General features: G+C 49.7%; 2 protein-coding genes across 3 annotated transcripts; both read right to left on the bottom strand.

Annotated features, from left to right (window-relative positions):
- DNLZ (DNL-type zinc finger) lies at positions 1–2,720 on the bottom strand. The gene is made up of 3 exons (XM_061604001.1): positions 2,448–2,720; positions 1,379–1,518; positions 1–335 (listed from the first exon to the last, which is right to left on the bottom strand). Exons 1-3 carry the CDS (start codon positions 2,697–2,699, stop codon positions 188–190), a joined length of 540 nt encoding a protein of 179 aa, XP_061459985.1. The 5' UTR covers positions 2,700–2,720; the 3' UTR covers positions 1–187.
- Positions 2,721–4,055: 1,335 nt separating this feature from the next.
- Positions 4,056–18,775, bottom strand: CARD9 (caspase recruitment domain family member 9). Of its 2 annotated transcripts, none has more exons than XM_061603998.1 (13): positions 18,687–18,775; positions 15,138–15,399; positions 14,008–14,145; positions 13,116–13,441; positions 11,594–11,773; positions 10,702–10,854; positions 9,181–9,306; positions 7,867–8,058; positions 7,144–7,185; positions 6,278–6,326; positions 5,630–5,691; positions 4,948–5,024; positions 4,056–4,734 (listed from the first exon to the last, which is right to left on the bottom strand). In XM_061603998.1, the coding sequence occupies exons 1-13, from the start codon at positions 18,732–18,734 to the stop codon at positions 4,638–4,640; spliced, it is 1,752 nt and encodes a 583-aa protein (XP_061459982.1). In that variant the 5' UTR covers positions 18,735–18,775; the 3' UTR covers positions 4,056–4,637. The 2 variants fall into 2 exon arrangements, with proteins under 2 accessions (XP_061459982.1, XP_061459984.1); XM_061604000.1 differs by having other exon boundaries at positions 18,677–18,723.
- Between the last annotated feature and the right edge of the window lie 1,915 nt (positions 18,776–20,690).

Here is a 20,690-nt window from a genome sequence, read left to right as displayed (position 1 = left end):
TTGCATCTTGTCCAGATGGAAAAAAGGCATTTATCAGGAAGTGATAGGCCAGGAGGTTGGAAGAGATAAATTAAACTAACTGAAACAATTGCAACCAAGTTTTTCTTTTGAGAAAGCCATGTGTGTTGAAATAAGGGTGCATGGAAGGTGTGCGGTTCCCCCCTCAAAGGAGAGTTGAGCAATCCCGTCATGTCAGACCTTTTCCTCCATCTCCATCTGAGGGCTGACTCGGGGACTCCACTGACTCAGGGTCCTCGACAAGGAGTTCCAAGGCATCTTCACCAGCTACACGCCTCACCTTCTCTCCTCTGGCTGCAAGGATTTCCTCAATGTTCCTTAAGTCACAAACAAAGAAGTGTGTTACAGAAGGAGGCATGGAGTATAACTGGGTGAAGTTCCTGAACTTTATACCAGAAGGTTATGGGAACTTGCAGTTGACCCTTCAGGGAGTGCAAACAGGTCAAAGTACCCTGAAATGGAGCATCAGTCTCTGTCTCCATTCCCTATCTGTAAAATGGCAATAGCAGCTGAAAATGTTGCCTGTAAAATACTGCATCTCTTACGACAAATATACATCTTAAGTAAAAATAAATTGCCTATTCTGAACCCAATCCACTTGCATTAAGTCTGCGTGCAAAGGAGAGAATCTGCATCTATGCCAACACAAACAATGAAAAACAAGGAAAAAAAGAGTCCAAGATCAGAAACCATATACGTACATTTGACAATATCTGGTAGGTTGTTTGACAGGCTTTCAAGACTGAATCCAACTAAGCCATACTCAGAATATACCCACTGAAATAAATGAACCTAAGTCAATCATATCCATTTATTTCAGTTGGTTTCCTCTGAGTAGCAGCAGTATTGCAGATGACCCTCCTTTTTCAAATCTGCTCTCAGCAGTCTGCTGGAAGGCATTTCATGCTCTTAGATCAGTTCCTTGCTCTGCGGGCAACTTGCATTTCCACGGGCTGTAGCTCATTGGCAGAGCACCTGCTTTGCATGCAGAAGGTCGCTGGTTCAATCCCCAACGACATCTCCAGGTAGGGCTGGGAGAGACTCCTGCGTGAAACTCTGGAGTCACTGCCAGTCAGTGCAGCCAATACTGAGCTAGATGGAACAAGGGCCTGACGCAGCATAAGGCAGCTTCCTACCATTTTATGTTGCATGTCGAGAAAGCGATTTCCTTTCTCAATATACAGCATGGAAGCCAAACAAGTTGTGTATGTACATGTGTGTGCGTGCAAACGTGCACATGTAGCCCCGCATACCACCAGCGTACGGACCCTGACCTAGTCCTGAAATGAACCCAGGAACCAGACTCCGGCTCCAGGAAAGAGATCCATGGAGAGGTGTCCAAGGCTCCACACTCACTCACCTTTTCCCAACCAAGTCCGAGAACCAGCCCAGGTTGTCTGCGATGATGTGGTGGTTGTTGCAGCCGGAACATTTCACGATCACCACTCCATGGTGGTACGCTGCCTTTGAAATAGTTTTTGCCGACCGCATCCCACATACCTGAAAGGGAACCCAAACGCAACTTGACAGTCATAGGCAGAAGGTCATCTGGGTCAGAGGAAGCTGCCAGATTCCCACAGAAAGTTGGTCTGACTCTAGCCCCAGTGGAAGCAGCACATCAGGACACGTCCCTGCCTTACCTCATAGCCCTATATTGTTCCCCTCGACACAGGAAGCTGCCTTACGCTGAGTCAGACGGGGTCAGTATGGGAGCAGCTCCGCAGGGTTTCAGACGGGGGGGCTTTCTTTCCCAGCCCTAGAACCCGGGGACCTTCTGCATGCAAAGCAGGAGTGCGACTCACTGAGCTGCGGCCCTCCCCGATGACTCCCCGCCCGCTATCTCCCTATCCCAGCCCAACTGTAAGTTCCGCTGGGCAGAGACCTAGGTTGTTGAACCCAGTGCTGGTTGTAGTCCAAGTAGCCCCGTCTGGATTTAATGAATGCCACTAAGTGCCATTGGCCTGTTAGCCAATGGGTATACTCCGAGTAGATCTTACTTGGCTCCAACCCTTTCCCGTCTCCTTTGCTTATGCCCATTTCCACAACGTGGAGGCTTCCCGGGTTTTTGGACTACAGCTCCCATCAGCCCCAGCGACATACGAGCCCCGCAAGCGAGGCTCGTATGACGCTGGGCTGGTGGGAGTTGCAGTCCAAAACCGCTGGGAAGGCAGGAAAGGCCGTCTCGGCTCCACTCCGCCGACCAAGCGCCACTCAGATCCTGCGCCAGCCCTGCAAACCCCCGTCGTCGTGTGCACGGGCAGACGCCCCGCTTCAGGCCCGTTCGCCGCTTGCCAGATGCAAAGAAGGCCGCCCCGACGTCGCGCCTCTCGCGGCGTCCCTCAGGCCTCTCCTCCCGCGTCTCCGCCGCTCGGCCTCGCAGCGAGCCCCGCCGCCTTCCCCGCCCTTTCACGCACATCCACATCACGAACCTTGCACGTGTACACGAGCCTGTACCGCGACGCGGCCTTCAAGGCCTCGGACGCCGCCTCCGCCTCGAGACGCGGCCCACTGCTCACGTCGCGCCGCTGCGGAGACGCGGGGATCAGCGAGGGCAAAGAGGCCGCCTGCCGCCGCCGCCCGCCAAGCCCTCGCGCCGCCCCGCACCTGAGGAGCTGCCCGAGGCCCACAGGACGACGCAGAAGAAGTGCGGCACAAGCCCCTGCTGCCGCCGCCGCCGCCATCTTAACTACGGGCAGCTGCTGCTGTTTATCTTACATATTTTATTACATTTAAACTCCACCTTTCTTGAAGAAGCTCAAGGCGGCATACGTAGTTATCTCTCTCCCCCCGCTCATTTTATCCTCACAACAACCCTGTGAGACGGATTAGGCTAAGAGCCAGGAGGCTGTGTCATCCTGGGACTGGAAAGGTGGGACCTGTGGCTGCCATGGCACCCTTGAGGGCTTCTTGGGACACCCGCGAAGCCTCTCATGACACCACCCACCCACCCACTGCTTTCTGCCCTCTTTCATCATGAGGGCCCCCCCCTTGTGGGGGCCTCTCCAGACTTCCTTTTTATTGTGCATTTGTGATTATTTGTGCTCATGATGACATCCAGGCAGCGTCCACAGCAGTTTGCACATCTTCCCAATCAGTGCATGCCCTGCACCCTTTCTAAATCGCAAATATTCTGGTTTATTTCTGCCCTGCCTTTGTTGCACCACATCGCCCCCTCAGGACATCAACAATGGGGCCGCATTGGAGAAGCACTGCAGTGCAAACAAATAAAGCACACTAAATGCACCACTCACGCAATCATTATTGCGTCAAGGGCAACAAAACAAACCAGCTTATGGGATTTCAGCAGGCAATTCTGAGATCTGCACTGACTGGAAGTGAAGCATTGTGATCACCCCCACATTTTTTGGCAGACACAAAAGCAGTCTTGAAAGCGGGATTGCCTGTGACCACCCTCCCAATATCTCCATGAACACAAATCATCATGAATATGTCCTAAAGATTACACCTGTGATAAAACACCAGTCTGGAAGGGCTCTTTAATCGGATTATTTTTTTGGTAGGGGGGTCCCCATGTACAATCATGCAAATGCAAGAGGATCCATTTTAATTCTGCTGAATCCAACTTTTACCCAGCTTGGAAAAGTGGGTGGTGGTCTCTCTTTCTGTCTGTCTCGAGGCAGGGGGTGGGAGGGAAGGAGACTGACTGGGGGTGGTGTCCACAGTGCACTCTCAAAACCCCAAATGTGCCCACAGGACCCAAAAGGATGGCTACCTCTCAGCAACATATTTCAAGTATAAGTTTGCACCCTTAATATATTAGGAGTCACAACCACCCTTAATGCAGACAGTTAATTCTACTATACTACCAGTTTCCAAAGCCAAGCAGAAAATACTGCTTGTTTTATCTATTTACATACAGTTATTTCCTTTACATAAAGTAAGTTCCGCTTATGATGATTTATTAATTTGAAAATGATCCATACTTAGCACTGCTGTTCCCAGGATGGCTTTCAAAGGATAAAAACAATTCAAAACAACAAACAATCAAATAACAGCAAAGAAACAACCGCAGCAAAATTAAAGGGCTAGAGCACAAGAATGCACCAACAGAGGGAAATGACAGATTTAACTGGTCCGAAATTTTATTTTATTTTATTTATTAAATTATTAAATAACTATTATTGCTCCTGTTGGAGAGCCCCTATTGAAAGTCATCATGCATGCATCAGCCCTTTGAAGCACAGTCCCTCTGTGGTAGTGGTGCAGCCACCCAGTGTGGATCCAAGGACACTTCCGCACTGTCATTATTTTTGGGTAGGATTCAATTAATAGCGGGAAATTCAGGTTGTGTATTTAAGGCTAATTTGGAGCTCTTGCAGAACAAAACAGCTTCCCCAAAAGATCTGACTTTTTGAAGTGAGGTAACTGATGGGAAAATTCACTGACAAGTGTGGAATAGAGCTTGCTTTGATGCAACGTCATCTAACCTCCCCACAAACAAATCAGGATAAATGCTGATTAAATAGCTGATGTTATCCCTGCAAAAAAATCAGGATGAATTGCTTGGAAGTGCCCTGTGTTCCTTGGGAAAGGGAACCCTTGTTGACTGGAAGAAAGCTGTCTCCTCTCTTTTCTTTCCCCATGTAGGAGACGCCGCATCAGGAGCCTTCCGTGTCTGTGTTGTCGCTGCCCGACGTGTTTTCCCAATCCACTTCATGATACTTGCCCTTCTGGACTCTCCTCAGGGCTCTTTTTCTGCAAAGTGAAGTTCCAAATGTGTTTAGAAGACAGGTGAGTGACGTGTGCCTCTCCAAATGTTGCTGGACTAGAGTTCCCAACAGCTCTGACCATTGGCCGTGCGGGCTGCAGGGGCTGATGGGAGTCCCCCAGCCTGAAGCCAGGCCTAAGAACGTAACAAGAGCCTGCTGGCCGGATCTGCATTAGGGAATCGAGGGGAGGGGGCTTTACCTCCGGTAATGCTCAAAACTGTCTTTCATCCGCCGACGCCCCTTCTCTGCCAGTTCCCCATCGGGTGGGCCATCTTCCTGGAAAAGCAAAACAAAACCAGGGCCGTATGACTTTCAGCCAGGCTGGGACAAAGCTACTTTGCTAAATTGCAAATCAACTGAGTGGGCAGGGGAGATTATCAACGGCCAGAGAGCTGAGCTCAAGGCTCCAGCATGCAGTGGGCAGCCGAATGATTTGTGTTGCACCATTCTCCGTGCCCAGAATTTGGCATCGAGTGAGGAGATTGAATTCCTGACAGTCCTGGAGGAGTTTTAAAGCAAGTTCACAACGTCTTGCACTTATAGCAAACACATTTGAAAATGCAAGTAATTCTGCAAAAAGCCCCCATATTGGTGTGGCCCCCAAAGAGGTTGTAAAAACTGAGATAATTAATGTGCATGACATTTGTGCATCTGGGGAAAGTGTTGTAATATATAAACACAGCAAACAAACCACACTCACTACAAGAATCAGCAAGGACCACCAGAGATCCAGTTGTAAAAAACTAAAAGGGGGGGGGACACCAAAATGGAAGACTCAACAAGCTTGTGTTGTGTTTTAAATGTTGATTAGCTTGTTGCTTCATTGTGTTTTTTTATGGGTGGGATATAAAAGCTTCAGATAACATAAATGCATAAAATACCCTTGGGGTCTGAAGAAGCGGAATTTTTCCCAGAGCACTGAACTGCTCGTCGGAGAATTCTCCTGAGAATGAGAGAGGGGGGAGGGGAGGGGGAGTCAAGAGATAAAAAATAAACAAGCCGCAGATATCTTGGCCAACTATATAACTTGCTAGTCAAAATGTAATGCCTGGAGTCCCAAAATGTAGTCATTGATTTTTTTGTGCACGTGAATGCAAGGTGGGCACACCAAGGGCCATTGTGTGGTCCATTTAGAAACCTCAGAAGAGCCCGGCTGCTGAATCAAGCCAAAGGGGCCCCATCTAGCCCAGGATCCTATTTTACCCAGCGGCTAACCAGATACCCCAACAGGAAGCCCACAAGCAAGACATGAGAGCGGCAGCACTCTCCCCACTTGTGATTTCTAAGGCATACAGCCCCCAATCCTGGAGAGCACACAGCCATCATGGCTATATAGACATTGACAGAATTCTTGGATCAAGTGGTGCCTTCGGACAGATCTGTCTCTTCAGTTGTAAAATGCAGGGCGCTCGTATCTGCATCCCAGCCAGAGATTGCAGCCCCTTGTTGGAGACAGTGTCAGAAGGATGACGCTAGACACCTTGAGCCGGGAGGGACAGCAACACAGGTCAGACACAGGAATAACCTACTTTTGTCAGTCCCTTTCACATCTTCATCTGGATTTCCATGGGGAGTAAGCTTCATGCAAAGAAAGGAGAAAGACTAGAGTTTGTGAATGAACAGCACTGATTTATCCCCTCATTCCTCATGAAGGAAACACCCAGAGACCACCATCAAAATGGTGCACCCTTCCTGGCAGGGCCAGCCCCCAGGCCCATCACAGAATTGAAGGTCAGTCAGGGATTCCCCCACTTAACCCCAGCAGCAGGTGAAAGAGATGGCCAGGCAGCCCCATACCTAATGTTCTGTGACTGCCTCTTACCTTTCTCTCCCGCTCCCCAAATAGGAGCACAGAGGGGAATCCTAAGGCTGTTTCTGTCTCCAGAAATGGTGGCCAAACAAATAAATATTGCCCATCAGATTGGCCACTGAGATGGGTTGGATCCTGCACCCAATCCTACAGCCATTCAGAAGGGACCAAGGTATGCCCCTATTTGATAACCACAATCCAGCCTGCAATGATTCTGAACTGTAACAGGGGGCTTAGGGTTGGGGTCCCCAAGACAGGGAGTGACCTCCTCCCCTCCCCTTCTGTATTCTTCTTCCGAAGCCACAGGTCTAAGGAAGGGGGAGGGGGCTTGCATTCTGGTGACCGAAAAGGAACTAGGGGCTTACTGAGTCTGTCTGTTGAATCTGGCAGTGTGGCTTTACCTGTCCCACACCTAGCGTAAGGCAATGGACAGGAGAGAATGGTGTGGGTTAAACCATGTTATGGGCCAAAAGGGGAGGCCGGGAGGACCTAATTCGGCTCAACGTGCTAAAGGTTCACACACACACACACAGCAGACAAATGTGGAAAGAGCAGTGAATGCTCCTAGACATGTTCATAACTCACTTCTTGGGAGCTTCTGGATGAGGTTTCTTCAAGATCTGAAGTCTGGAATTGCAAGAAGTTGATTGGTAAGAGGTTAGGAAGGCGACAGCATGCTGGAAAGAATTAAGTTACATCGCTGCACGCTCATTTCGAGAAAAAGCATGGCATGAGCCCACAGCCCTGATGAGAGTTTAGTAAGCAGGGAAGGAAAGGGCACCAAGACTGAATCAAATTGCTCCTTATGCCCCACAATGGCTGCAGGCTGGACCATGGAACTTCCTGTACAGTCTTCTTGCCCCACATACAGCTCATTGCAGCAGGTTACCAAGGCACAAATGACGAGGGCAGGAAAGGATACAGTCAGGACATCAGACGAATTGATTGCACGCCTGGCCATGATTCAGTGAACACGGATACTCTGAAGTATGGCACATTTACGAATATACAAAGGGCTAGTTTGGTGTCCTGGTTAGTGTGTCAGGCTAGGAGCAGCAGGACTGAGCACAACAGCACCCTCCCACTCACAGTTCCCAGCAACTGGTCTTCATTCAGAGGCAGAACAAAGCCATCGTGGCTAACAGCCACTGATATTTTTCTAATCCTCTTTTAAAGCCATCCGACTTGGTGGCCATCCCTGCATCTTGAGACAGTAATAACCAGCTACCCTAATGCCACACACAGACCCTTTCAGGCCCACAGATACACACACACCAGCCAGAGACAGCACCTGGAAGACTAGCCTACCAACACTGACGGATCGAGGCGCAACCTTTTCAGCTTGGCTTCAGCACTGAGCAACTGCCCTTCTTTCTGGAACAGCTGCAGCTGCAACTCGTCACACCTTTCGCCAAGCTCCCGGATCTGCTTCCGGTAGAGATCTTTATCCATCAGACTCTTGGATAACTGTTTGTGGAATCCCTCTTGAGTCAGAAGGGCCTAGTGGGTGGTGGGGGAGGGAGAAAAAGAAGCTTATTATTGTTACTGTTATTTTATACACTGCCCTTCCTCCAAAAGGAGCCCAGGTTGGTGAAAAACACCATAAAATATTTATCTGTTGCATTTATTCATTGCTTTTTTTAAAAAAAGCATTTGACAATGTCGTGTGGATGCTGCAGAAACAACAACAAGAAGCTTGCATGCATGAGGAGCACCTATCCCACAAGAAACACTCATCTGGAAACAAAGTAGGGAAAAACGTACCATCTATGGTAAGAAAGTGGTTTTGAAAGAGGCCCGAACAGCTTGTGACCCACTTAGCTGTCAACAGTCCACAAGTTACCAGGGACTTGCTCTGCAAGCCTTGTCTGCTGCCTCCCTGGGGTTGCAGGTGGCCTCTCACACTCCTGGCTGGCAGGCCACAAGGTACAGCGGGTGGCTGACCCAGTGTTAACCAGCCTGCTAGCTTATGATTAGGGGTGCTTCACAAGTGAGGAGAGCAGCGCTGCTTCCCTCTCCAGTTTGCAAGCTTCCCAGATGTGTCTGGCTGGCCACCGTAGAACAGGAGGCTGGACTCGGTGGGTTTTTGGGCTCCTGGGCTCTTCTGGTGTTCATATTAAGCCCCAACACTGAAAACATGAACGAGTGGAGGATAAGGCCGCCATGGTCACTGTTGGAGGCCGAATGCCAGCGGACTACCAGTTGCTGGGAATCACAAGTGGGGATAGGCATTGCACTGCTGCAGGCTTCCCAGAGGTACCTGCTTTGCTTCTCTGAGAACAGGATACTGGATTAATTGGGCCTTTGGCCTGATCCAGCAGCCAGGCTCTTCTGATGTTCTTGTGTAAACAGTTCCAGGGTGAGGGTTGTTTCAGCCAGATCACTACACTTTTTCAATTGCTGAAGGGCTGAGGAGGAGGAGTTTATGTTGAGGGGAAAGAGAATTCACTTCATCCAGTGGCAGAGAGACCTTTACATTTAACATTCGGCGCAAAGCGTCTCCCAGCATGGGGTGCAGCACTGTGATCAGCATTGTGCCACCAGAGCCCCCCTCTCTCCTTGGCTGCTGATTATTTGGGGTTGGGGGGGAGACAGGAGGAGACATTGACTGGGCAGCCCTACCTGGTCCCTTTCTGAAGCTACCTCTTCCATCTGCGTCAAGATGACCTCGATACGATCCTGGTATATCTGGGTGTCCTTCTGCAGGGACGCACACCTCACCTCCAGCATGTCCTTCTCTTCAACAAGCTGCCAATGCAAGCACAGACCCGTTGGAGGAGGGAGTCCACAGGCTGGGGACAGAGGAGGGTTTCACCTGGACCTGAGTTACACCTCCCATAATGATCTCTTGGGCTTTGCATTTCTCTGAATTTTGGGATATAGGGCCCCTGCAGACGTCCCTTTAATTGCACATTCCTGATGTTTTGTGCTCATGATGCTATTGAGGGAGTCACACACGATTCTTTGCGCCTGCAAAAGATTTGGGGCGGTCACGCTGCTTTCATTTCCAATCAGTGCATATCCCGCAACTTCCTGCTGAACGCCTGTAACATTTCATCCTGCAAAATGTTTTAGTTTGTTTTTGTTCCGTGGTTGTGCTATAGCCCCTTCAGACAGCAATCATTTGTTAGCTTTGGGGAAGCATCGCAGGACAAACTAAAGTGGAATACATCCACCACAAATGCACTACGGCTGTAGAAAATGTTGCAGAATAAAACCACAACAAAACACCAGTCTGGAAGTGCCTGTAGTTCTCACAAAAAATGTACCAAATGCATGTCCCAGGATAAAATAAGTTGAGAAATCCATACATCGAGAGAAGATAAGTATTGAAATATTGTTATTTATTAATTGTCTCAAGGCAATGTACAAAATATAATGAAAACAGCTTTTAAAAAGTGAAAAACAGCCCAGAAAACAACAACAAATGAATTTTTAAAAAGCAGCCATATCCATTCACTCAGCTGGGAAACCTCGTCAGAACCATTGTCTTCGCTTGCTTTTGGAAGGTGCAGAGAGTGGGCCCTTGCCATATCTCAACAGGGGTGTTGCTTCACGGAAGAGGGGCAGCCCCCCTGAATGCCCTGCTCCGAGTTCTCATGGAGCCTTCAGGAGAAACTCCCGCTGACCGCAGTGACCTACTGGGCACATGAGGGGTACAAGGCGGCCCTTCAATATGTCAGGCTCAGGAGGCAAATGAGGTCCTCCAGGCTTCGCCGTCTGGCCCTTGGAACTCTCCCCAGGCCATGCCCCTCACAGCAATGCTGGACGTTATTCTCCTGCCTAGAGACTGTAGTTGCCTGTGTCCGCTGCCCCCATGCATTGTGCCAGGGCCCAGAATAGCCCCATTTCCCAGGCCACAGACTGATTTCTTCCTGGCTTCTCTCCCATCCCCCCACTGTGGCATCAAGGCTGCATACACACCATACTTTTAAAGCACACTCCCTCCCTCCTCAAGAATCCTGGGAACTGTAGTTTACCCCTCAGACCTACAGTTCCCAGCACCCTTAGCAAACTACAGTTCCTAGGATTCTTGGGGGGAGGGGAAGCCAAGCGCTTTAAATACGCTGCAACTGTACAGTGCATGAGCTGCCGTAGCCAGCTCCGCTCCATGGGCTCCTTTTCCCCCGGCCAGAGCCTTACCTTGTCCCGCGAGTCCTCCGTCCTCCGCAGGGTTTGGCGTAGGTCATACACAGCATTGACCAGCTTCTGGTGCTCCCCCAGCAGCTGCGCCTGCTCGGCCTCGAGAGCCTGGATGGAGATGCCGTCTTCCTCGGAGCTCCCTGTCTTGGTGACCTTGGGGCAGTGCGAGCAGAGTTAGCCCCGGGCAACGAGCATCTCTGGACAGTGAGTGGCTGGAGTAATCTCCTTCCACATCCCCCCACCCCCCATGCCATGCTCTGGGACCTGCGTCACCTGCATGAGCCCCATATAGTGGCCTCCCCCAGCCAGGTGCCCTCCGCATAATTTGGGCTACAACTCCCACTAGCCATGAAGGGAGGAGGAAGCCACAAGTGACTGACTGCCACGATGGCTCTGCTCTCCCTCCACTGTTGGAGGCAGGTTGCAGGGAATCGCTTCCAGCCTGACCCTCTCTGACCACTGCTCCAAACTGGCCCTCATGTATGTTCGTAAACATACCGTATGTCAGAGGATCCTTGTCACTGCCAGGAGTGCAATTTATCAAACTGATCTGATGAGTTGACTGTACTCTTTCCTGCCCCTGCCATTCATGCCTTGGTAGCCTGTAGTGTAGGGAACTGACTGCTGCAACGAGCTCTATGTGGGGCTGCCCTTGAAGACTGTACAGAAAGTTCTGCCTCTGTTGTTAGAAGTAGGATGACTCAGAATACCAGTTGATGGAAAACACTCGTGGAGAGGGAATGCCGTTGTATGTGCTTCTCACTGAGGCCACTGTGAGAACAGGATGCTGGACGATGATGGCCCCCTCTAGCCTGATCCGCCTGCTATGTTCCCATCAGCCACACTGGGAGGACCATTCTTACTTGGTCTTTCCCCCCTGCTGCGTGCCTACCTGCAGGGTGCTCTCCAGCTCCTTGTTCTTGGCCAGGAGCAGGTCCTTCTCCCGCTGGATCTCCCAGACCACCTCATGGCTGGGCCGCTGCTCAATGGCATGCTTCAGCTTAAGGGTGTGCTTCCGCTCCAGCCGGCAGTCGTCCTCCGCCTTCATCAGGCTGTGCTTCAGGCAGTCGATCTTCACGGAGGAACATAAACCCCACAGAGGGCAGGGAGAGGAGAAAGGGAGGGGCGTAAAAGGACCTCCGGGGGCTGCCCAACTCCTGCTCCCCTGAGCTCCAGTTCAGCAAAGCGGCATGTGGCTGGGGATGCAGCAGTGGGGGCAGCGGAATCCGCTCCGGGTTTTCTATGAACTTTCAAGGACGTTCAGCACCTTGGGCAGTTCCTTCAAAGTTTGGACTAAACCCCAGAGTGGATTCCACTGACACCGGAGGCACCAGCCGCCACTGGGATGTGTGACCAATCCCATGGGCACGCATGGAGGAGGAGGGGAAGAACCGCAGTCTCTAGGCTCCCAAGCTTTCTTGCTTTTCTTTTAAAGAGCACGTTTGTAGCACGTGCACAACCTGGTATATGAAGCAACAGTACAGTGCAGGCAACATTTCTCTCCCCCTCTCTCCCTTTCCCCCCACTCTGAGTGCTTGACTTCACTCCTCCCTGGAAGAATTCTTGTGGCTCCCCCCATGGATGTGCCCCAGGGAGAGGTGAGTCCCTTTTCTCCACCCTGCTCCCCATGACTACCTTACAGGCAGCCCAGCTAGAAGTGCCCCCTGTCTGCTGCGTCATCTGAGTCCACGCCGTGCATTGAAAGCTTCCCCCAAAGAATCCTGGGAACTGTAGTTTACCCCTCCTAGAGCTACAAGTCCCAGCAACCCTTAGCAAGCTTAACAGGCCTTATTGCAATTCCACAGGGCAATCGCCAGGCCCCTCCATCCTCAGCCTGGCCAGGACACCAAGTCCTTTGAAGGATTACAGAGGCAACGCCCGGGAACCCCTTCAAGTGCTTCCAACGCAGAGGCAGGCAGTTGTGCTGGATATGCACACCACGTCCTGGCCTCCGAATATGGGACAGACTTTCTTTAGGATTCTTGTTGGCTGGTGGCAGAGAAGGATTTAGAGACAGGGAAGGGCCAGAGTGGCCTGACTCCGTGCAAGGCAGCTTGTGTAGCCCTTTATTTGGAATTATGAGGACTAGAATCTTACTTTAGTTGTAGGGGAAAGGCCATAGCTCTGTGACAGAACATCTGCTCTGCATGCAGAAGGTCCCAGGTTCAATTGCCAGTGGCATCTCCAGGTTGGGCTGGGAATTGCCCCGGCCTGAATCCTTGGAGAGCCCGCTGCTGCCAGTCAGGGCAGGCAATACTAGATGGCCCAGTGGGCTGACTTGGTCATATAGGGCAGGGAGCGAAGGCAGAAGCCACACTTCCAGAGCTGACCTCCGCCTGCCGTGCCCGTACTTCGCCACTCCACCCCCACCTCACCCTGCCCCCTGCTGGTGCAGGAGGGGCGACAAGGCCGACCTCCAGCTGCAGGTCCCGGTTCTTCATCAGGGCCACGTTCTTCTCCTCACTCTGCCGGGCGTAGCTCATGGCCAGCTCATAGTTCTCATCCTTGCAGCGCTTCAGCTCCTTGCTGAGGCCGTCCCGCTCCTCCTTCACCTTCTGCGCTCTCTCCTGGTACTTGCGGAGGACGCTGTCCCGTACCCGCAGCTCCTTGATGACGCCCTCCTTGGTGTGCAGTAGGACGTTCATCTCCTGGACTCTCCACCTCTCCTCCCGGACGGCGCCCTGGAGCTTGGAGATCTCGCTCATCAGCAGCTCTGTCAGGCGGGTCTCCCCAGCCGTGTCTGTGGGGTGGGGAGGAGGAGAATGAAGGGCAGGGGCGGGTTTGCAGGGGCCTGCAGAAGTCAGGCCCATGCGGCTGAGGGGTCCCAGGGTTATCAATAATCATCAGCTGAGAGGATACCCTTGAAATGTGACAATGACTTGCCATTGTTGAATTCTAGTATTTTCCTTTTCACCTCTATAGATGGAGCCAGCGAGACAGTGTGGTATAATGGTTAGGGTGTCAGACTATGACCTGGGAGAGACCAGGGTTCAAATCCCTGCCCAGCCATGCATCTCTGGGTGACCTTGGGGGCCAGTCACTACCCCTCAGCATAACCTACCTCACAAGGCTGTTGTGAGGATAAAATCAGAAGGGGGGGGAGAATCGTATTTGTATGCCACCTTGAGCTCCTTGAAGGAAAGGTGGGATATAATAATAATAATAATAATAATAATAATAATAATAATAATAATAATAATAATAATTCAGGGTTGCCAGGAGCAGTCTCTCTCAGCCATCAAGGGCCTTCGGTAGGGCAGGGAGGCGACAGAGGACAAAGGAAATCCACCCAATCCCTATATTCACCTATAATCATGGAGAAGACCCTGGTGGGTTCATTGCCCGTTATTTTCTTGTAGAGATGAGGATAGTAGAGCTCCAGGCTCTCAAGAAATGCCACAAAGCCCTTCCGACCTGTCCGCTGGAGAATGTCAAGGAGCACCCCTGCAAAGAGAGAGCAAAAGGTGCTTTTAGCACAAAATATCAGAAGCTGTCAGGGCAGTGGGGCCATGGGAGAGGGGGCCTGAGAGAGACATGATGCCATGTGGGGTTCCCCGCACAGAGAGGAAAGCTATGCTGGCCTGGTTCAGACATAACACTAAGCCATGGTTTGTTTAACAAACCACGAGTTAACCACAAGTTCTCCCACAAACGATCAAACAAACAATGGCTTTTTCCAAAGTTTGATTTGTTTTCCACCTACTCTTGCCTCGTGCATTTATAATGTCATTAATGTCTGGGTGGTGGTGGTGGTGGTGGTGGTGGCCAGGTTCATATGTGACACCAAGCCATAGTTGAAGCAAACCAAGGTTAGTAAGCCAACAACAAACCATGGCTTCGGATTGTGGTCTGTTGGCAGTAAACATACCATAGTTATGGCTTTTTTGCAAGGCAGGGCCAGCTGTACAATCTTTTGTGTACATTCCAGTCAATTCTTTGATGTTCAATACCCCAACATCCAAGAAATTAATTGTAGCCTAAATTGTTTAAATATATAACTGCACAACCATTGGAGAATTAGAGGACTTGCTGAAGCTTCTTAAAATATATCCAATTCTGGGCACTGGGCCTGTTTGAATTCTCTTTGTGTATCCAAAAGGAACAGATTCTAGGTATGCATCTTGCTAAAGTTTTGACCCTGGAGTAGAAGTACATGTCCTTAATTCCTCCCCCACCCTTGTCCTAGCAGGTACTATGTCCAAGTGGAGCCAAACAGGTGTAGCGGTTAGATGACAGGATCAGGTTCCAAATCCTAACTCCTGCCGTGAAGGTCAACTGGAAACAGTAGTGGGCCAGCTACTGTCTCTCAACTTAACCATCTTTGCAGGGTTGTTGTGAGGATCAGCTGACAGAGGGAGGGGAGAAAACCTTGTTCGTCATTGGCCCTGAGCCCTTTGGAGGGGAGGTGGCAGGGCGGGAGGCAAAACCACACAGACCCGTTTTCCTTTTCCTGATCACCAGGCTGGGGTCATTGAGGACCTGTTCCTCATCGTCGTGGTTTATGACTTTGCACTGGCGGAGGTAAGGGGTGATCCTGGAGGGGTCAATCACTGAAATCAGCTTCACACGGAAGTTCTCCAGGTTATTCCAGCAGCTCTCATTGTCGTCGTCTGGCTCAGACATGGTAGAGGGCAGGAAGCAGCGCCTGGACTCTGGCTCTCCGTGAAAAGTGTTGGCTGAGGCGGCAGCCGCCATCCACTGGAAGGGAAACACAATTAAGGTTGCTATGCTATAGGTGGGGTGGTGAAGAACTGGCAGCCCACCAGCCTGATCCGGCCATGGCTTCCCTGATGCGCTGCTGGTCCTCCCCCCCCCCCGCCAGACTGTACAGCAGGGGACAACAGCTCTCCCTGCACACACACTTTTGCGGCGGGAGAAATTCATTTCAGTACACATATTCTAATGTGAATCTACCTAATTTTTATTATTTATTTATTTATTTGTTTCATTTATAGACCGCCCATAGCGAGTGGCTCTCTGGGCGGTGTACAAAAAGGTTAAAATACAAAATATCAACAATAAAATCAGACAACAAACCATAAACACAAGCAGCAACAAAAGAAAAAAAATAAAAAATAAAAAATTTAAATTATAACATAAACGCTTAAAATGCCTGGGAGCATAGCCAGGTCTTAACCTGGCGCCGAAAAGATAGAAGCTATTTAATCCATGCTTCCCAAAACAAGGTGCGAACAGAAAGGCCGCTCTGCTTTGAAATATGCACTTCTCCAAATTTTGCAGTTCTGCAACCAAAAAGTGTGTACAAAAATGTGTATATTAGTAATGGTGAGAAATAGGCTTGGATCAAAGCCTTTCTCTTCCAAGTGGGCTTGGAAGCCTCTCAGGCAGAGGAGTGACCTCTGGCCGCCTTCCAAACAGAGGGCTCCCATTTCTACAGCAGGGCCCCCTAAGCCTGGCCTGGCTGCTTTTGTTTCCTTGCCTACAGATGTGGAGTGCCACAGGCAGAGTCACACACGATTCCTGCCAGCCTAAAAGGGCTGTGCGTGTTTGGGGGAAAGGATGGAGGAAGGACTGTGGGAAAGAACTGCACACTTCCCCATTTTGCCTCTGACCTCAAAGGTCCCCCTGATGACGCAAAAGACCCGTTTCCTCCTGGCTGCAGCACATGGCGAGGAGCATGAGGAGGAAGCACTTGCCAGGGTCAGCCAGTGAGCTCTGCAGTTCGGCAAATATGTCATTCTGCCTCCCATGGATGAACGTGTCGATTTGGGTTTCTCTCACATTTTTCCAATCTTAAGCTTAGTTTTCCACATTTCTACACCAGTTTGTAATATTTTTTAAGTCCTCGTGAAAATTCATAAGCGTTTTAGTGTGCATTTACTTTCTGCCTAACATACACACTTTTGCAAAGCAATTTTCACTAATACGATGCATTTTTCTATTCTGTTTCACAAATATAGGTATATGCAAAGGGAGGGTGGTGTCAAAAATCCCTCCTGCCCTCCTTGTTTTGGATCTGCCCACACACATACATAAACATTTAATGGATGCATTAGCATTGCCTTCAGTTATTGCAATCTTCAGGTGGCTTTGTTTGCCCTCAGTGATGTCATCATGTAGGAAAATCTGACCAGCCATGACATAACCCCTTTCTCTCCGCAATCCCCAACTGGTTGGAAATTGTCCAGTGATATGATTGGTCTAGAATGAAGCAATAATTACCAGCGGCCCATGTGTGTGTGTGGGGGGGAGTGAGCATAAATTTCAGTAGCTGTAGAGAGTGTGGGAATTGCAGAGGAGCAAGTGTGTGCCTGTGTGTATTGGGAGAAGTAAATGTTTCACAATTAAGTTTCCCCCCAGTTTTTTTCTACCTTCTCTGAGAGTTATTTTTGGCCTCAAAATAACAGGAAGAACAAGCACAGTATCCCATGTTCTCGTTTTAAAGCTGTGAAGGGTAAAAATGACCAAAGCTATTTATTTATCTAAAAACATCTATATACCACTTACTATTTCAAGCATTTCTAAGCGGTGTACAGTCTCACAACAAACATATCATTAAAAACAAAAACACAGCAATTAAAAAAAGTCCTGTAAAAGGATATAAAAGCAAAAAAAGCAGAAATTCTGAAGATTCAAACACATAAAACAAGGGCCTAATCTTATGGGTCAGGGAAGTCTGTTCAAAAAGATCCATCAATGCAAGACCTCCGAAGCATTCACTGTAGTAAATGGAACCCAGGAGAGGAGGAGGCGGGATAATTTAAGATCTGGAACATAATGGTCATATTTGGTGACCCCATTTAAACAGCTGCTGGTACCACTTCAGTTGTGAACTACACAATTAACACATATCTTCTCTCTCTCTCTCTCTCTCTCTCTCTCTCTCCCCCCCCCAGCTATTCCATACTCTATAGCTGCTTCTACATTCCTGACACATTAAAGCAAAAAACCCAAACAGTTTAGCAACCCTGATTTAAAAAAGACATACTTGGAGTATGTGCAGTTTTGCATTTTAAAAACTCACTGAAATCATCATGACAAGGGGAATCAAAGGGCAGTTTGCTTCTCTGCCCTGAGGTCAAGCACTTTGGGTTGGGAATAATAAGCACATTTTGTCATGGAAAAGGATAGTGGCTGTTATCCAACTAAGCTCTACTTGGAAGAGTAGACCCACAGGGACAGCCACCTGTCAGGGACGCTTTACACTGGATTCCTGCAGTGAGCAGAGAGTTGGACTTGATGGCGCTCCTTGTACACTCCTTCCAACTCTAACATTCTATATGCATGACTCTCCATGAGTCTCAGTCATACAACCCAATATAGTTGTAAAAAGTGAAAGTAACAACAACATGAGCACCTGTAACCACATTAATGGCTAGCCGGCCAGCTGATCCCAGACCCCAAAATGTTTTTGAACATACAAGAAGAGGTGTTGCGGTGAGCGGCTGACACAGGGCTTGTTTGCCACTGCCTCCATCATCTGCCATTCGTGTGTGTGGCAATTTTGGGGGTGGGGGTCCTGGGCTGTGGGGCCCTGGACTCCTGGCTTGCAGCACTGGGGAAACCATTGGTGCACCAGGATTTAAAACACAGCATCCTCTGTAGCTTCGAGGCCTCCAGAAAGATCCCCCCTCCAGGGGTAACCAATGCTATGCCCTCGTACAGGTGTGGGGTCCCTTTGGCCTCTAGAACATTGACTCCCATCAGCCCTGGCCATTGGCCTTGCTTGCAGGGCCTGATGGAAGCGGGGCTGCTTTGTCTTGTTGGGTCTGATGGAAATTGTACTTCAGCAACACCTGGGGGGGGCAAAGGTTCCCTCCACACCTGTCCAAGTACAACCTTGGGGAGGCTGGACCTGCTTCAGCTATCCACGTTATCCGGCTGTCTGGTACAGCTGAGGAGGAGGAGGAGGACTGGGTGCTTGCTCCTCCTCCTCCTGCCAGGCCCCTCTCCAGCTTCATCCCTCCCCCCCCCAGTACCTGCCTTCTGATTCCACATTCTCAAAGGGACGCACTTCCACCCACCTCCTCTGAAGACCCCACTCTGCCCCGCTCTGGCTCCCTCTGCAGCATCTGGGATGAAGGCTGGCAGGCAGGCAGGGGTGTTTGGCTGCTGTGCTGCTCTGCAAGGCATCCAGCAAGGCAGGGCAGAGAAAGGGGAACTGGCCAAGGCAGGCACACCCTCGGAAAGAGGCACTTTGAGAAGGAAAAGAAAAAAGGAAGCGGCCAGCCAGACCCAGGAACTCAGAGGGGGGTTCAGAGTTGCATTTCCAGGTTTGGTGGGTCAGTTAGGCAGTTAGTTTCTGGTGTTTGGGGTAAGTGGGTTGTGCTTTTTTTCCCTTTGATTTGAGGGAGGATATTTAATACACATTTGAAGCATAACGCTTCCCCCAAAGAATCCTGGGAAGTGTAATTTGTTAAGGCCACTGGGAGTTGTAGTTCTGTGTGGGGTGAACTAAAATTCCCAGGATTCTTTGGGGGGGGGGAGAAGCCATGCACATTTAAATGTGCTTTAAACATATGGTGTGGATGTGACCTATGTTGTTATGTTATGGCTGATTTATATACCACATGCGTGGGGAACCTTTGGTCCTCCAGAGGATGCTCAACTACAGTTCCCTTCATCCTGGCCACAGGCCATGCTTGCTGCAGGGGCTGATAGGAGTTGTAGTTCAACCACCTCTGGAGGGCACCAGGTTGGGGAAGGCTGGTGGAAGCAACTGGCAGATCATCTCATTGTTCAAGGAGAGCATAATTTCCCGCATCTCAATTTGAGATGAAGAACATCTCTGGCCCTCCAGAGGTCGCTGGACAACCATTAGCCCCAGCCTGCAAGACTGAAGGGCAGGAATGACTGGAATGGTAGTCCAACAATACCTGGAAGGCCACAGATTCCCCATCCCTGGGAAGACACACACCCTGGAATGGTATCATTGGCAATACCGGATGAGCCATGGAAGGTTGGGAGGGGATGCGAGAGAGAGTCCACTGTCTCGATTTTCTCACCCCTGAAGTGGAGAGCAAGGAGGTGCCAACCCTGTCAGACTTTTAAAATCCCAGGAGGCTGGGACATATTCTCCAGGGTATGTCCCAAAGGTGACCTTGCAGATGCCAAGGGAGGGCATCTGGATCGTGCCCGAGAATGTCACATCGCCCGCTTTTTGCTCCCGGGGGAAAAAGTGGGATTGCATTTAATTACTGAAGATCGTGCTCTGGGGCAGAGTCTGTCACTGTGCAGCAGCTTCTGGGTTTGTTTTTCTCCTCTTGCTGCCTCTGCAGTTCTGCTTCTTCCTTCAGCCACGCTGGCTCCCATCCAGAGCAATTTCGGCCATAAATAATAATAGAATTTTGAACCAAAGAAATAGATTTGCAGAGCATGGGGGGGGGAAGGGCTGCAGCTCAGCTGTTAGAACATTTGCTTTGCATGAAGATGCTCCTGGGTTCAAGCAGCCATGCCCAGGTACGGATAGGAAAGACCCCGACCCAACCCTGAAACCTTGTATAGAGCTGCTGGCCACTTTGGGTTTTTTTGTTTTTTTTTAAAGAATAAGAACTTTTAAAATAAAGTTTAAAAATCCATCTCACTCTCCATTTCAGTGATCCAAAAACCACATGACAGCACCTCCCTGTGGCACTAGGCCAGGCATAGCAACAAGCGTGCGCATCGCTGCATTCTGTTTCAACAGAGACATAATGAAGACATGAGCCTCCCTGCTCTAGTCAGAAATAGCTTTATTTGCGAATATTCTGAGCCCCCCCCCATTTGAGTTATCAGGTACTGAGATAAGAACAAGTTTTTGGGGGGAAATTGAACAAACTGGGTTTGTTCTATCTATCTATCTATCTATCTATCTATCTATCTATCTATCTATCTATCTATCTATCTATATTTATGTATTTTAATGTTTATGTGATCTTTATTGTGTACAATTTTATTATATATGTGTTCAATTTTAATGTAAGCCGCCCTGAGTGCCCTATTATAGGGTAGAAAGGTGGGACAGAAATATTTTAAATAATAAATAAATA

The sequence above is a fragment of the Rhineura floridana genome, chromosome 20 (assembly GCF_030035675.1).
Source record: "Rhineura floridana isolate rRhiFlo1 chromosome 20, rRhiFlo1.hap2, whole genome shotgun sequence".
Classification (NCBI taxonomy): Eukaryota; Metazoa; Chordata; class Lepidosauria; order Squamata; family Rhineuridae; genus Rhineura; species Rhineura floridana.
Note: the sequence above shows the minus strand (reverse complement) of the source record. Positions and strands in the feature narration are given on the sequence as shown.